At 56.3% G+C, this 16,248-nt stretch overlaps 1 protein-coding gene across 2 annotated transcripts in view; it reads right to left on the bottom strand.

Annotated features, from left to right (window-relative positions):
• The window catches only part of TTC7A (tetratricopeptide repeat domain 7A), a 115,110-nt gene that overhangs the window by 13,176 nt on the left and 85,686 nt on the right, over positions 1–16,248 (bottom strand). For both annotated transcript variants that reach the window (XM_041754187.1, XM_041754188.1), the window contains 3 exons: positions 12,339–12,455; positions 8,847–8,944; positions 7,322–7,456 (listed from right to left, as the gene is read on the bottom strand). In XM_041754187.1, the coding sequence (XP_041610121.1) occupies positions 7,322–7,456; positions 8,847–8,944; positions 12,339–12,455 (350 nt within the window). The remainder of the gene's footprint in view (positions 1–7,321; positions 7,457–8,846; positions 8,945–12,338; positions 12,456–16,248) is intronic.

The following is a 16,248-nucleotide window of genomic DNA, read 5'->3' as shown; positions in this document are numbered from 1 at the left end:
GGGCAACAGCAGGGAATGGTTTCTGAGCGCTCACCCGGGGTCAGGCACCGTGCTACCCGCCCCACATAGACCGCCTCCGCCGACACTCACTAAAGCCTATAGAACAAGCACTTTTATTACCCCCCTTCAGGAAGGACGACACTGGGCACAGAGAGGGTAGGGAAGTTGCCTAAGGCCACGGGTAGAAGTCAGTTGTGGAGTGGGGGTGCGCATCTGGCTGTCTGACTTCCAAGACTGGCAGTGGGGACACGGGCGGTGTCCAGAAAGGTCAGGTGGCTTTGTGCAGTGTCTCTCCACCAGAAGACCACGAGTCTGGGGGCGCGGGTGGAGGCTGATCAGGGTGAGGCAGGTGTGCGCTCCCACACGGCCCACACTCCTGGGGACTGACCGTGGGCCAAGGCCTGCTTCTGCCAAGTGTCTTCTCTCACTTACTCCTCCCAGCAGGTGCTCTCGTGTGCACTGCTGCTAACAGACCAGTCCCTCCATGGCAAGGGGCAAGGCAGCGCTGGGCTCCCAGCAGCTCCGGCCTCCCTCCGAAGCACAGGGCATTTGCTGCACCGAGAGAATAGGGGATGCCCATGCCTTTCACCAACAAGCTGGAAAGATCTGTCCCACAACCAGTTTGCCTTCTCCCCCAGATCAGTGGAAAACGGGGCCATCTCCGATCCCAGGCCAGTCCACATAAAGGCACGTTTCAGGGCAGCCCGGGGGGCTCAGTGGTTAGGCCCCTGCCCTCAGCCCAGGGCCTGATCCTGGAGACCTGGGATCGAGTCCCACATCAGGCTCCCTGCATGGAGCCTGCTTCTCCCTCTGCCTAGGTCTCTGCCTCTCTCTCTGTCTCTCTCATGAATAAATAAATAAAATCTTTAAAAAAAAAAAAAAAGGCACATTTCAGATCCACGACGCACGGGTACACACCCCCAGCAAGTACTTTTAGAAGTAGGTTGGCTGGGCTCGAGGCTCGGCCCCATGGCCCACTCAGCCTCCCGCTCCTGGCAGCCCCGGGCTCGGCTGCCCCTCCCTGGTGCCCGCGCACAGATGGGAGCACAGAAGGGCATGCAGAGCCTGGCTTGTGACTCTGCCAAGAGCTGTTCCTAGCACAGGCCAAGGGCTGAGGTTACACTAATTCAGGTTAGGTCTAGGGCGGGGTGGATGACAGACATCCCAAAAGAAGCTCCCAGAAAGAGATGGAAAACCCGGACCCAGGCATCACGTCGTCTTCGTCTTCCTGTTCCAACAGGCAGCAGGAAGGAAGCCCAAGGCCTTGCCTGCAGCACTCGGCGCCTGGGGTAGTCAGCATGAATGTTGCCTAAGGTTCATTGTGAAATCAAGTAGCTTGCCACATCCTTTTAATACTACCGAGGCCTTTTAGAGCAAGGGATCTCTTTTTCTCTGGAGGAGACCAGAATTTGAAAGAATTAAGTAAACAGAGGAGCCAGGCCCCCATGATAAGCTAGAGAGAAATGCAGGCACTTGCCCCATAGACAGCCTGAACGGCACAGTCCCAAGGCAGAAAGCTCGGGAAGGTGAGGCCAGGAAGGGCGGGCTTGGAGCCAGGGTCTTGCAGGGAGGGCTGGCCCGAGCTCAGGGGTTTGTCTAGCTTGGCCTAGGCTCTCCTCTGCTCTGCTGTTGTGTTCCCTTCTGGAACTGCTGCCAGAGGCTCTGAGCAGGCTGCCTTCATAACTGAGCATCCGGTGTGCAACGACTGAGCACTGACCATGTGCCTGGCCCTCCCAGGAGAAAGAGCGGAGGTGGGGGAAAGGAGGGGGATCTGGGACAGCTGAACAACGAAACTGCGGGAGGGCGCCAAGGCAATGGAGGGACAGGCGCTAATTCTGAAAGCTCGGGGCACTTAGAAGGGGTCGGGTCAGCTGTGCTGGTGTGGTCAGGGAAGACTTCCTGGAGGAGGCAACATTTGAGCCGGGGCCTGAAGGCGCAGGGACGGCTGGACTGACAGAGAAGGGAGGCTGTGGCGACCTGGAAGGCTGGACTCCACTGAGATCCAACTCCCCAGGGTCACCGGAGTTGAGGGGAGAAGCAGAAGGAAGTGTGTGGTGTGAGTGCTGGGGCCCGGCAGGGCTGCTTCCTCTACTACATTTGAGCACAGGCCCTCCACTCCCCGGGCCCTTGCCCAGCAGGCCTGCCCCAGGCCTGGCCCACCGGCCTGCCTGCTCCTGCCGTGGCTCATTAAGCTGTTTACAGCTTGCCGTCCTGTCTTCTGAGTCCCTGTCTCTGGAGGCTGATTCTGGTCTCTCCCTTGGGGACTCCTCCCAGTGCTTTCCTATCAACAGATTTCAATTACAGGGATCCCCACCTCTCTCTTGCCTTGGGGCCCCAGGCCCTGTCGGGCTGGCCACACACCAGAGAACATGCCCTGAAAAATAGGTAGGGCTGCTTTGGTCCGATGGACTTCATTACCAGTTAGGCAGGAAACCAGATGACACAGAACAGAGCCAGAGAAGTGAGGTCCCCTGAGGGCTCCTGGCCGCCTCGCACACAGTCCCTGGTATGCTCGGCCTCCAGGGCGGGGCCTTTGACCCGCAGACCGGCCCACAGGTCTGGGGGCTGCGGGGCACCCCTTCTTCCCAGCCTCGGCGTCCCTGGGCAACTGTTTTACCAAACATGGTGCTCCCCAGCCGGCCAGCCTCGGCTGCCGCAGGAGCTGCCGGTGGCACCATGCCCGTCCACTGCCCTGATTTCTCGACCTCCCGGCCTTGACTACCAGGGCCCCGAGGTACCCACCCATCCCGGCCTCCCCGGCCTCCCCTGGCCTCCCTGGAGGAACACTCGCTGTTACTGGTCTTTGCCTCAATTCTCTCTCCGGGCCACCACCCCAGCAAACAGCTTGCTGTCCCCAGTGTCGAGGGCCCCTCGACCATCCCCTCAGCTCTGTTTCTCCCTCTCCCTCCTCATTTCCCCACTTCTCTCATCTTCCTCTCTGCCTACCCCTGACCTTCCCTCCTGCCTCCCTATCTCAGCTTTTCTCCCTCTTCCGTCCATCTCTCTCCACCCGCCCCCCTCTGCGCTTCTCTCGGCAGGCTCCAAATGGAAAACATCTGTTCCCTGGAGCTTTGCAACAGTCCCTTTTATTATTTTTTTCTGAGGCATCCTGATCTAACCCTGCACCCAGAGCTGGTTCCAGTCTCTCTGCTGGAGCCAAGCCCCACCCGCCCCCAGGTTGGGGGATGAACTCACTCTTCGTGGGCTATTTGCACACCCTCTTTGCAGGGAGGGCCTGGTCCCGGGGCTCCTCCTGAGTTGAGGAACAGGGTGAGGGTGGCGCAGGGTCGAGTCTAAGGCCTTTCAGGGGCCTCCTCACGTGAGAGGTGCTTCCCAGAGACTCACTGTGAGACCCAGGAAAGGAGGGCCACCCAGGCTAAAGGCAGAGATGCCTCGAGGAGCAGCTCAGGAAAGAAGCTAAGGTTAGGCCCTTAGCTAGCCTTGAACCCCAGAGGGGATCACCAAAGCTGCCCCTAAAGGAAACCAGCGTCCTCCCCATGGAGCAGGCCTTCAGGACCTATGGATACCCAGGATAAAGGGGAAGGGAGAGAGGCAGACAAGGGAGGGGTGAGAGAGCCAACCAAGGAACCCAGAGAGTAATGAAAGGAATCCAAAGGTCTAATGACGTTGTGCAGGTGGTCTGAGACCCTCCACCCCAGGGACCTGGCACGAGTCAGGGAGGGCATGGCTACAGGGCCTGAGCTCCCACTTCCTGTCCCTGAGTGCTCTCCTCACTGACTCGGCAGCAGGGAGGAGGGGGTGCCGGCACAGGAGGGAGAAGAAAAAGCCAGAGCAAGGGAAGAGGGGACGTGGGAAGAAGGCACAGAAGGCAGGAGGGAGAACAGTGGGGAGCTGGGAAGAGGGGAGCATGAGAGAAGATAAAGAAAGAAAGGGATGAGAAATGAGGGAGCCGAAGCAGAAGAGAAACATGCGGGACCACCAGTAGGGCAGAGCTTCCCCTTTGACTGACATTTTGGGGAGGGGGGAGCAGAGGGAGACAGAGAACCCTAAGCAGGCTCCACACCCAGCATGGAGCCCATAGGGGCTCGATCTCAAGACCCTGAGATCAGGACCTGATCAAGAGTCAGATGCTTTAACTCACTGAGTCACGCAGGCGCCCCTCCCTTGACTGTAACTTTACAGTGAAGATGATCTTCAGACAGAGCCCTGGCCACCTCGCCCCAGCCCTGGGTCTGCCCAGCTCACAGCTGGGGTAGCTTGTACCTCCGGGTGCCCAGGGCCTCCTGAGGACGGTTCCCCTGCTGAGAAGCCTTGGGCAAGTTCTGCTCTGCCCATCGCACCAGGGGCTCTGGGCATAGATTCGGCCTGGACCAGTGGGGGCACTGGCTCTTGCTTGACGCATCCATCCGTCTAGCAGCTGGAGCTCCGTGCCCAGTGCCCAGACACTGTGAATCTGCTGTTTGGGAGCTGAGACTCAGGCCAACTTTCCCTGACGGAGGGAAAGCCCATGGCCATCTGTGAGTCCCCGGCAGGAGAACTGTCCCCTACATCCATGTCCCTCCCACTAGCACAACATTAGCTCCCAGAGACAGGAGCTGCAGTGAGGGAGGGAGGTGGGCCATCCTGCTCTTCCGAAAGGCACCTTCCGACACGCATGCAGGATCCAGGAGCATCTGTGAGGCCCTGTGCCTCTCCCACTGTCACACGGACCCGCTGCCCAAGAGGCCACATTCCTGTAACTCATCTCTCAAGTGAAGGCTACCCCCCCCCCCCCGCCCACCCCCTGATACTTGTCACATCTGACTGAAATGGGACAGAGGCCTGAAGAGGTCAGGGAGGAGGACAAGAGTTGGGAGGGGAAGGATACCATCCCCCAACCAAAGGGGGGGTGTTGATGGAGCCTTACTGCCCCAACAGCCTGGGATGCAGTTTATCCTGAACGAACGCAGGGGGATGAGCTCCTTCCAAAATAATAAAAGACGACGTTCTTCCCTCCCTGCACATTTGCTGCAGCTGCTGGCATCGTCAGGCGGGGTGGGGTGGGTGAGGGTGGGGATGCCGGTGACGATACTCTCAGCCCGACCCCATCAGGTCGGGGGTGAGGTCAGGGAGACGTTTTTTGCCTCGGTGATTTGGTCCTAGCAGCCCTTTATTCGGTAAGTGCTCGGCACATGCCTGCTGGTGATGCCGACGGCTTACGGAGGGCAGACTGCTCCAGAATCCTCCCCTGCTCAGAAGGGAAAACCTGGGACACTCTTACGTCCCTTTCTGGCTGTGGTAGCTGTCGCCCACGCTCTTCTCCTTTTCTGTGATAACGACAGAGCCCCTGATTTTTAATGGGGCATACGGCCATTTCCCAGGGTCCTTTGTAGCTAGGTGTGGCCATGTGCCTACGTTCTGGCCAGTGGATCATGATGGGGACTGATGTATGCAAATTTCAAAAATATGTCCCTAGAGGGAGGGGGTACCCCTTTCTCCCACTCTGCCCGGTTATGCCTTGGAAGGTGAACGTGATGAAGAGCCGTCATGGATCACAGGGGTGAGTGTAATAACCCTATGGAGAGCAGGGCCCTCGAATGGAAGGAACCTGGGTCCCTGGGCCAGAAGAGCAGAGCTGTCATCCCGGTCAAGGGCGCCATCTCTGAACTGTTACAGAAGGACAACAAAGCATCTATCTTGCAGAAGTCACTGCCATTTTGGATTCGTCACATACACCCAAACCTGTCTCCTAAAGCCACCCCACCCCACTCAAAGCATTCACATTTTGTTCTCAGAGTTGTCTGGGGGCTGAGTATCTAGGATAATGTCCAGAGAAGAAAGGCAACGTGCAAATTACTGAAAGGCATGTATTTATACTCGTAATTCCCAAGCCTGATTACAAGCTTCAGGAAGGCCATGATTTAAGTTTTCCTGGAGTAAGTTACCAGAACATACCAGCACCCTGAGCGTAAAGCAGCACACCTGAGCAACGGAAAGCAGGCTTGTGAAATGCAAACATGAGTTCATTTGCTGATGGAGTAGACAACGCATTATTACAATAAAGGCCTTGGGAGCTCCAGGGGAGGCAACGCCCAACCCCGGGATCTGATGGATCACTGCATTACTGCTACACTCCTTGAGGCTGGTGGAGGCCCAGGGTGGGTGCAGCCTTCTCCCCCAGGCAGGTGGAGGGGCGGGGGCTCCAGTGCACCCTTCAGGAGCCATGCTCCCTCTGTTCTTAGGAGGAGATGGGGGTGGGGGGTGCAGCCCGGGTGGCTCAGTGGTTTAGTGCCTGCCTTCAGCCCAGGGTGTGACCCTGGAGACCTGGGATGGGGTCCCATATCAGGCTCCCTGCATGGAGCCTGCTTCTCCCTCTGCCTGGGTCTCTGCCTCTCTCTCTCTCTCTCTCTCTGTCTCTCTGTGTGTATTCTCATGAAAAAAAAAAAATCTTAAAAAAAAAAAAAAAAGAAGAGGGGCCCCTGGCCTCAGGGGAGGCTTGTTTAATATTCTTCTTCCTACTTAGGATGCAACAAGCTGGCAGGGGAGCCCAGCCCTCACACATCCCCAGCATCCTCAGGGGCCCTGAAATGCTAACTGTAGCAATGTTTGCATTATTAAAACGCTTCCCTGTTTAGCCTAGGCATCCTGGTCCAATTTCTTCCCCCCAGATTCAGAACCTATGGGAGAGAGGAGAGGGGAGTACTGCATGCTAATGGGGCCCTCTGTGAAATCCAGACAGTGGGAAGCTTTGGATTCCCAGGTAACCACATTCTGCCTCTGACTTGCACCGTCCACTCGCTCATCTCAGGAGCTCTCTGCCTCCCCAACAGTAACTGACTCCCAAACTCCATGGTGGCAACGGGGCCAGCTGCCCAGCAAGAGGGACCGTCACCTGAATGGCCACCTCAGTGTTACCAGCCCTCTGCCATCACTGAACTACACCACCAGATTTCACTTCTGCTCTAGCTATGTTCTGAGCTCTGAGGTTTGAGCTAGTTTTACTAACTAGTTTTACGCAGGAGAAGGGGAGCAAGAAGGAGGGATGGGGCCTGCTTTTGGGACTGAGAAGGCTGAGCATCTGTGTGGTCTTTCCTCAAAGCTTCTTACATTAGCCTTTGCTGCCAGAGCCTTCCCCCAGGTAGGCAGGCAGGCCCTGTCCGCATTTGATGGAGAAGGAAACCCACAGCCAAACAGATTGAACGACTTTTCTTGGGCCAAGCAAAGAACAGCTGGAATTAGAGCTCCAGGTTCCTGATCCCCAGGCCTTTCCACGAGTACTACAGTCTACGCAGCCCTTGTCTTCACAACCCCAGACCCCCTCCTCGAGGGCAGGATATGGCTCTGCAGGTGGGTGGGTGTCACTGGGCCCGGGGACACTCACCAGCCTGGAGCCAGATCTGTTCCAGTGTGGTCCACAGTTGCATGGGGCCTTGTTTCAGGACTGAGCTGGGCACAGTGAGCTCTGACATGGCCTCCTCCAGCCGGGAGGCCGCAATGGATGATGCTCGCCGAGAGCCTGCAGAGCAAGAGGGAAGGGTGCTGAGCAGCACAGCTGGAGCGGTGACTGTACAGCCCCACGCTGGGCAGCTGTGAAACAGCTCACAGATGCCCTGGGAAGGGCTCTCCTCGTACCCTCACCCACGCTGGCATGAGGAGCTTGGGAGGGGCAACCGGGCAGCCAGCCCACTTCTAGGAACCTATCACTGAAGAGGACAGTCCTAAACATTGGCAAAGGTGCCTGTAATCCTGAAAACAGAAATGACCCAAATGTCCAACAATAGGGAGTGATTCAAAAGATCCAAAATAAGTGAGTTATCATCGTACAAGACCCTGCAGTTGTCATACTAATGACACAGAACCACGGATATGGATGCAGAAGGATGTTCACGGTATACAGTTAGGTGAACAGAAGCAAGCTGAAAAGGTGTTTGATCACATTTTTCTAAGAAAGAAATACAGGCCTGGAAAAAAGGCCTGAAAGGCCACAATTAAGGTCTGGATGGTGAAACTGGAGGATTTTTCTCTTCTCCCTTCTGTGCTCTGTTTTCACAGGTGCCTATTATTATTTCCTCTCTACGAAGGTCCCACTTGAGATTGTGCTGTGACGGATGCTTGGGGGACGGCTCAGGCCAGACCCTGTGCCCTCTGGAGAACCCCCACCCCTCCGTCCATGGCAGTGCTGGTTGACATTGGCCCCTGCTCAGGAAATGTAAGCCATTGACATTTATAACTCACAGGCAGGTGAAACACGAGCACTACCCACCCCCCCAGGGGCAATAAAGGTGCCGATAAACTCAGGAGACCTACGGGCAAACCACAGATGGTTTCAGTTTAGTGACAACCAAGGTGGAACCTGGTTCATGTCCAGAGAAGTGGACAGAAGGAGCCATGCCACTAAATACAACTCCCTCACGCTCCATTCCCATGACTGGTTCTTGTGCCTTTGCCACCATTCCGCTTTAATGAGGTGTTCATCTGAAACAGTCTGCTTTGGGCTTAGAGCCGGAAGGTGAAGCTCAGCTCCTTCCTTTCTACTTGACTCCATCTACTAAGGACGCTTTGGTGGGAGACCCTGGCCTCGGGCTTAGCCTAACGGGAGGCGGTTTGTGGGCTCCACAGCCGGGCTCTCCACCCTGGCTCTTCTCTCGGCACCCCTGCCCAGGAGGCAGGGTCCCTCCCTTGCCTGCTCCCGCTGCTCGCTTCCCACCCCAGAGCCAGATGGGCCCAGAAAGATGCCAACGGCAGCTCCTTAGCTCCTCAGCACCAAGGCTCGGGAGCTGCAGCTGGCTGGCAAGGAGCAGGGTGGGTTTGGCCAGGCGGGCAGGTGCCACCCTCCCCATTCGTGCTCAGGCTGGGGGAGTGAGCTCCAGGCCCACACGGACGGCTGCCTGTGGGCATGTTCTTACCGGAGTCTGCATCATGTGCGTCGGGCAGAGTCAGGTGCATTCCGCTCTGCTTCTTCAGTGTGACGCCCTCGCCGAGGCTCCCGTCCTTTTCCAGGCCTCTGAAAGGCAAGGGGAGGCCAGGCCTCAGTGAGGCGGAGGGCTGGCAGGGAGAAGAACGGGGCCTTGTGCCAGGCAGGCAGGCTCTGGGGCTGAGAGTTTAGGCCTGGGAATTGAGCCAAAGCTGGAACCACCAGGAAGGATGGAGACCCCCAGAGTGGCAGGACAGACCAGACCTCAGGCTTGGGGTTCTAGAATTCTGGCTCACCCTAGCAGCTACACTGACATGCTGTTAATGTCCAGCACGTATGTGCCGTGCACACATACATGCTGCCACCATGTGCCTGAGGGGTCATCGGTCTCCCCGCTATTCCTTATTGCTACCACATTTTGTTCCCACAGCTAATATTTGCTCTTGCTGCTGCCACCAACATCGTTCCTGCTGTTCTTTTGGTCCAGCCAGACCTTCCATCCTTTAGAACTCAGCCGAGTGCCCTTCGTCTGTCCAGAAAGCCTCCCATGGCCCCTGTGCCCTTCATCGCTGCCTCCTCCCTTGCCCTCCATCAGCATGGATCCAGGAGTATGTGGGTTAAAAACTCTCCCTCCTCTGACGTGCATGATGCTAGAAGCTTCCCCAGGCCAACAGGAGGTCTTTGCTACCTTTTGCTGCCCTCACTATGTCTAGCAGAGTGCCAGGCACATAGTAGGCAGCAAGGTCTGGCTTCCAAGGAAAGCTTGGTCTTCACGGGCCACCAGAAATGCTCCCAGCCCACTCCCCAGGGAAGTAAGCCCCAGAAGAGCCAGAAGGGGGTTGGGGGGGGGGGCTGGTAAACAAATATGGTCATCTCGCCTGCCCCGATTCCTCAGGTCCCTGTGGCTCCCACACTGCTGGGGAGGTTCCTCTTCTCAGAGTGCGAGGTGGAGGAGCTACCAGCCCAGAAAGGCAGCACAGCCTGTTATGCCCATCTTGGGGCACACACACCCCCAGACAGCCCTGGCTACTTCTGGGTTGCCCTTGAACCTGCTGACTTGAGGAAGCTTAGAGGAAGGCCAAAGTGGAAATGGCAGGAGAGAAGGCAAGCCCAGCCTGGGGCCAGCGGCTTCTTCCCTTCACAGGGGTGCCAAGTCAATGGTCCTACCAAGAAGGCCAGGGCCCAGTCCTTTCCATTTGAACTTAGGCTCACACTGGCCTGAGCTTGGGCATGTGGGTGCATGGCCATCATGTAGACATTTATAGGATGCCATCCACAAACAGTGGGTCCAGGTTGGTGTTTTTCCTCCCCATCCTCTTCTACTCCTGGGGGGCACCTGAGTGTGGTGCGCCGAAGAACCAGAGGCATGGGCCACCCCTCCTCAGCTGTGTGACCCTCAGCAAAGTTCCTTAGTCATTCTTAGTTTTCTCATCTTGAAATGAGCATGCTTATTGTGTGCAGTGATAAGCAGGAGAGGTCGATCTCACGAGGAGTACTCCTCTGTGAGGAGTACAGGAGGCAACATGGGCAGGCACAAGCAGCGTCTTGTCCTACACCTCCCCTCCCAGCCTGATGGGGACATTCTTAGGGCTCCAGAAACAGCCCATCTCAGGAACCTTCTGCCATTTGGGTCTGGGCCAGCACATAGCACGGCTCCTGCCCTGAAGAAATTGGTGGCCAGGTGGGGAGGAGAGTCCATGATGAGCGCTTAGAACAAGTTCAAGAGGGCTGAGCTGAAGCACCAGTGGCTGGGTGACACTAGGCTCCATGAAGGATGGCATCTGCACGGGTGGGTGTGGGCTGGCCCAGGTGGAGCAGAGGAAAGGGGGTGCCTGGGTGGGGCCAGTAGGCCGGACCTTCAGGCTGTGAATTCTGGCCCCTGTCCTTAGCTGCCCCAAACCAGATTTCACAAGTCCTAGTTTCTGCTCTGTGGCTCCAGGTTCAGAAGGAATGCCCCCTCTTCTGGGGAAAAGCTAGGTGGGTATTGGATCGCACCCTCTGGTCCTAGCAATTTGACTCTAGATAGCCGGCCTGGCTAAGCCCAACCCTGGGTGGGGAGCTATGGGAGGCTCCCCAAGAGAGGTACCTAGGGAACCCAGGAGGAGCTCCACTGGGCCCCCGTATCAGAGATGAGTGTGTGGGTGGTGACTTAAAACAACCCCAGCGTGAACCTACAGCCCCAGCCCCTTCAAAAACATGGGGAAGCCCCATAGATCTGGTGCCTGGAGGGGAGGCACAGGGCTGCAGCCCAGGGGGGCCCTGCCAAGACCATCTGAATGAGCAGGCAACCAGCCATCCAGCAAGAGGAAGTCCCTGCTACCTCCAAGGACAGCTCCTCTCTGGAAGGGGAGCCAGACTGTGTACCTGGCCCAAGTGGCTGCAGCCAGGGAGTGGCAAGGGGCATCTCGGTGCAGGTCCCCCTCACACAGTCTATCTGGTTCTCATCCACATACCATCCAGCTGCCAGACAGCTTCCCATTCCCTTTCTGAAAAGTCCCTCACCTCAGAGCCTCCTTCTGGCAGTTTCTACTCACTGGGTCCTGCTCTGCCCTGGAACCTCCCAGGCCTTTCAAAGGCCTTCAAAGAGAGGCAAGCTCTACTTTGCCCAAGGGTTTTAACCTGGGCCCTGGGGCCCTCTCTGTAAATTCCGCCATTAGAGAGACATGCCTCTGGAGACCCTGAAAGCCTTCTGGGATCCTAGAGTCCTGGTGAAAATGCAAACACGTCTACCAGGGTGGGGTCCCCTAAGGCCAATAATTTCAGGGAAGGGGAGGGAATGAGCACCAGAGGACCAGGAAGACGTGGTGCACCTGCATGGCACTAGGCACTCTTCTGCTTTGGGCTACACAGTGTCAATGGGATTTGGGCAAAGACTTTCAGCAGCTCTAACTTGGACCAGAGGGCCTACTCTGGCCCAGGCAAAACCTGGAGCCCAGGCTGGGGACCGTGGTAGGAGACAGGTTGTGTGGAGATGGTGGGTGAGAGAATTCAGCTTCCTTCCCCTTCTTCTGGCTTCCAAATGGAGCTAGGAAGAAGCAACGGGCTCAGGAGGGCTGGGACTCAGGGGACAGAGGTTCAAGTCCCAGCACTACCATTTACCAGGTGAGCAACTCTGGCAAATTCTTTAAGGTCTTGGAGTCTTAGTTTCCTTTCTGGGCTGAGAATAAAATCTGACAGTGTTTGAGATATAAGCAGCAATCCCCATGCCTGGCCCAGATGCTCAATAATGACTTCCTTTTGTACTCCTCTGAACTTTTGCTTCCTAAGCAGGTCCTTTGTGTCCTCACAGAGGATGGTCAAAGGTGAAAATGAGCCTGCCTATGTAAAAGGCCCCGGGAGCAGTAAGTAGCGCAGTGGGACTCAAATACTGTCACCACCCCCAGGCCTCACGGCCACTGGCCACTCGGAGGTGGGCTGCTGCCTTGGCAACCACCACCCACCAGTGCTGCCAGGCCACCCCCTGGGGACGATGACAAGCACTCACCCCAGCTGGGAGAAGCTGTACAGGGTCTGCCACAGTCGCAGCATCTGCCTGCAGGTCACCAGGGCTTCCTCCGGGCCTTTCAGGACCTGTTCCAGCTTTACCTTGCTGAACATGAGGCTGCAGGGAAGAATGGTAGCGGTCAGCATGCCCCCTGCAGAGGGCCCCCCTGCCCCTGGCTTTCCTCCCAGGCTAGCATTCGGCCCCGCCATTCAGCGGGTTCGCCTCGGCCACTTGGCCCCTCTCGTGGACCCTGCCTCACCCGCCGAAGCACAAAGTTTGGCTACTGCCCTTGCTTCGTTCACCCCTCCTACCCACGCCCACAGTACGCTCCGTCCCCAAAGAACACATGGCTTTATATTTACATGCCCCACAGGCCCCCAGTGGGCCTTGTATACGAGAAGCAGACCCAGAAAGCAACTCTTAGTCAAGGAATGAAGCTAAACCAGGAACTGGCAAAGAAAGGTCCCCTAAAGGGCAGAGTTCTGCTTTCGACCTTGCCGGCACACAATAGATGCTCAATTAACATCTCCTAAATTGAACTGCAAACCGTTTCCTGACCCTGGATACACGAGGACAGTCATCAGTCATGTGTTAGTTTATCAAAGAAGTCTTCCCTGGGTTTCCTAAAATAGCCAGCTCCCCTTATATGTGCAATAGGATTTAAGTGCCACCAGGTCCTATCCGGTCACCATTTAGAACAGTCACTTTGTAAAGGGAGAGAGCAACCTCAGAATCTCTTTCAACCTGAAAACTGGAGTCCTCTGAGGTCAGGATGGTGTGGGATGCGGGGATGTGGCCCTGATGGGGGCTGAAGGAGAGGAAACGAGCTGGTCCCACCACGAGGCAGGACGACAGGAGGGGGCCGACTGCTTTCTCCCTCTGCCCCGGACACAGCAGAGACCATCAGAACACTGCTCATCAGATCCAGGGCGGGTGTCCTGCTGTCCCAGATGTTGGCCCTTCAGTTTTTGGGGAGTACTGAGGTCCTAGGGAGGGTCACGGCAGCTGGGGACACTTAGGAAATTCAAGGCAGTGGCAATTTACTAGCAGCTACTGAAGTACTGCATTCTTACATGGTGGTACTGCCAGCCGCACTGATGCACACCAGCTGCCCCGGCAGCATGTGAACTTGGCTGAGCCACTGAGGCCCAAACAAGGCTGTGACTCCGGTTCTCACTGGGTGGTGAGCAGTGAGGCCCTTTTAGTCCTGGCATCGCCGTTGGACAAACCCACATGACAGTCAGGCCCTGTACTTGATCGCTGCCCAGTGGTCCTGCTGGCCCATCCGGGGTTGGCACACGGGCCCTCACAGAGGCGGAGTCCTGCAGCGAGGCAGGGTGCATCCTGTGATCTGAGGCTGCAGGCACCATTCGAGGAGGCCAGAGTTCCCCTCTGACCTCCCTCCCTCGGAGCCCTGGCCCCTCACCTAGTACGGAGACCGGGCCTCCCACTGTCATGAAGGACTTCGAGGGCCTCACTCAGCTCCTTGCTTCTCACACCCTGTTTTTCTTAGACTGTGACTGGCTGCTGGAGAATGAGGGTCAGGGTACAATCTGCCCCAATTCTCTTTTCAGGGGAGGAGGTTTGGGTTCTAGGCAAGTATTCTTTTTTCTTCCTCACTTTTCATCAAAAATGCCATGAGCCTTTTCTGCCCCTGTTCACAGGACAGTACCCTTTTCCTCCATCCAGCCTCACCTCTCCATATTCATCCCCTCTTAAGTCTGACCTTAATTAAATTCCATCTTCCCTGGGTAGCCTTCCCCAGACCCTCAGGTGCCTCGTGCCCTTCTTGGAACATCTGCTAATGAATAATTGCCTGGCTGGCCTACAAGGTCCCTAGAGCAGAAACCATGGTCCCCACAGTGTGGACTGCATAGGCCTCGGCAGGAATGTGGTCTTTGCATCCTGGTGGGCAGCTGCTGGGGGAAACTGGCCCTGCCAGTCTCACTCTGCCTTCCTGGATTCCCGAAGGGTCCATCACTCTGCAAGTATTAGGAACCTCTGCTTTAGGAATCTGGAGAAGAAGACCCAACTTCCGCCTTAGAGGTAACAATTAAGTGCTCAAATGACAAACTACCCAGATAATCAGGTGCTGATTATCAAGTGACAAGTAGATCAGACTCAGTGCAAGGAAGAAAGAGATAAGGGATCCTGCTGGGGCTGGTGTTTGATGAAAAGAAGGGTTGGGGGGCATAGGTGGGAGCTGAGGGAGAGAGGTCAAGTGCGGGGAAGGGGGTAACCAGAGGCTGGAGCAGCTGCTGAGAAGTGAAAACCCCTTCCCACAGGCATGGGGAACATCCAGGCTCGAGTCCATCTCAAGGCTGCCCCTCCCCTCAGGCAGCTGGTTCCCAGGACAGTTCCCTGAAGCACTCCCCTGGTACCCCATCTCCTCCCACATGTCACCTCTTCAGCTCCCCTCTGCTGGACCCCTTCCCCACCTCCACCCCCTGTCTGGTTCCCCCCCACCCCCCAGTCCCTGAGCGTCAGGATGAGTGACAGACCCGACCACACCATGTGCCTAGAACAGAAGTGGCTGCAAGCGGAGCTGGCATACGGTGACTTCTACCAACACAGGCTGTTATCCTCGCGGCTGCTGACATTCCATTAGCGTGAGTGACCCAGCGCGGAATTTCTCAACCAAACCACATCCTTTCTGGGCTGGGGCAAGCACTCCAGCAGTCACCCTCTGGTTGGATCCTCCACTCCCAGATCTTGGATCCTGGGAGGCTCTAGATTACCTCCTGAGATTTCCTGTCTCACAGCAGAGCACTGCCAAGAGGGATCTTCCCCAGCAAAGAACTCTGCCCGGACTGTCTGTGACATCAACTCAAATGGCTTTGTGCAGCGACCTTCTATTCCTGCCACGCCTCCCCACGCCCTTGGGTGCCCCAGTGCTGCTCATATGGGTATTATTGGCAACCTGAACTGGGGGACAGGCTCTTGGATTCATCTGTGCCCTGCTGCATGTCATCGCCCTTGCTGGGACACACCCTTCTCCCCGAACATCAGGCCAACTCCTAACCAGATGTCACCCTCTGACTTCCTGTGTGTCCTCATGGGGGCTGTATTCCCCTCCGGGATACCCTTCACTATGTTGACTTGGTCATTCACATACCTGCTGGCAGGTCTCTGGTGCACTGCTGAGCCCCCTCCCCTCCTTCCCTCTCTTCTGTCGCAGCACAGGGCCTCTCTCTATCCTGAGTGTCAGGATGGATGGCCTGGTTCTTCCCACATCAGCATGAGAAGGCTGGCTGAGCGCTGGCATGCCACTGCAGCTGGTGGGCAACACTTCCCAGCCCATGCAACAGGCCAGAGCCTCACCGGAACACGGTGCTTCCGGGCAGGGCTTTGGGGAACCTACTGGGTGTGAGGGCTGGGGGATGCAGGGGGCAAGCCTGGCCTCCCCACCCCTTCAACCAGCTCAGACCCTGGCATGCCTGTTTTATATACCGAAAGAATTCTATTTTACTATTTTAATTTAGTGGTTTTAGTCCTCGGAGAAGCCCCAGGATGACCACCCCTGCCCCTCTTTAAGTATTCAGTAGTTTTTGCTTAGCATTTAATTACATAATCTATATCTCTAGATATTATCCATCTATAAATCTATATATTTATATACTTATCTTTTTGTCACATAGGCTTATGAGTTTAATAATGAACATAAATTCATATCAAGCATTTTTAAATTCAAATAATTTACAAACATCTCGTGGCCGGTCCTACCTACAGGTGGTAAAGACACCATCTACCTCGTCCTGTGTCCTGTCATGCATCCCCACCTGGATGGCAAGTACTTGTCGGCCAGGGCCCTGTTTCCCGCCACATCAGGGTCCTCCTCGCCTCTCCAGAGCCCAGCACAAGCTGAGCACACAGTGCCTGCTCAGTTCTGCGGAAATATGTGTTTTTACAA

This window comes from Vulpes lagopus, chromosome 5, assembly GCF_018345385.1.
Source record: "Vulpes lagopus strain Blue_001 chromosome 5, ASM1834538v1, whole genome shotgun sequence".
Lineage (NCBI taxonomy): Eukaryota > Metazoa > Chordata > Mammalia > Carnivora > Canidae > Vulpes > Vulpes lagopus.
Note: the sequence above shows the minus strand (reverse complement) of the source record. Positions and strands in the feature narration are given on the sequence as shown.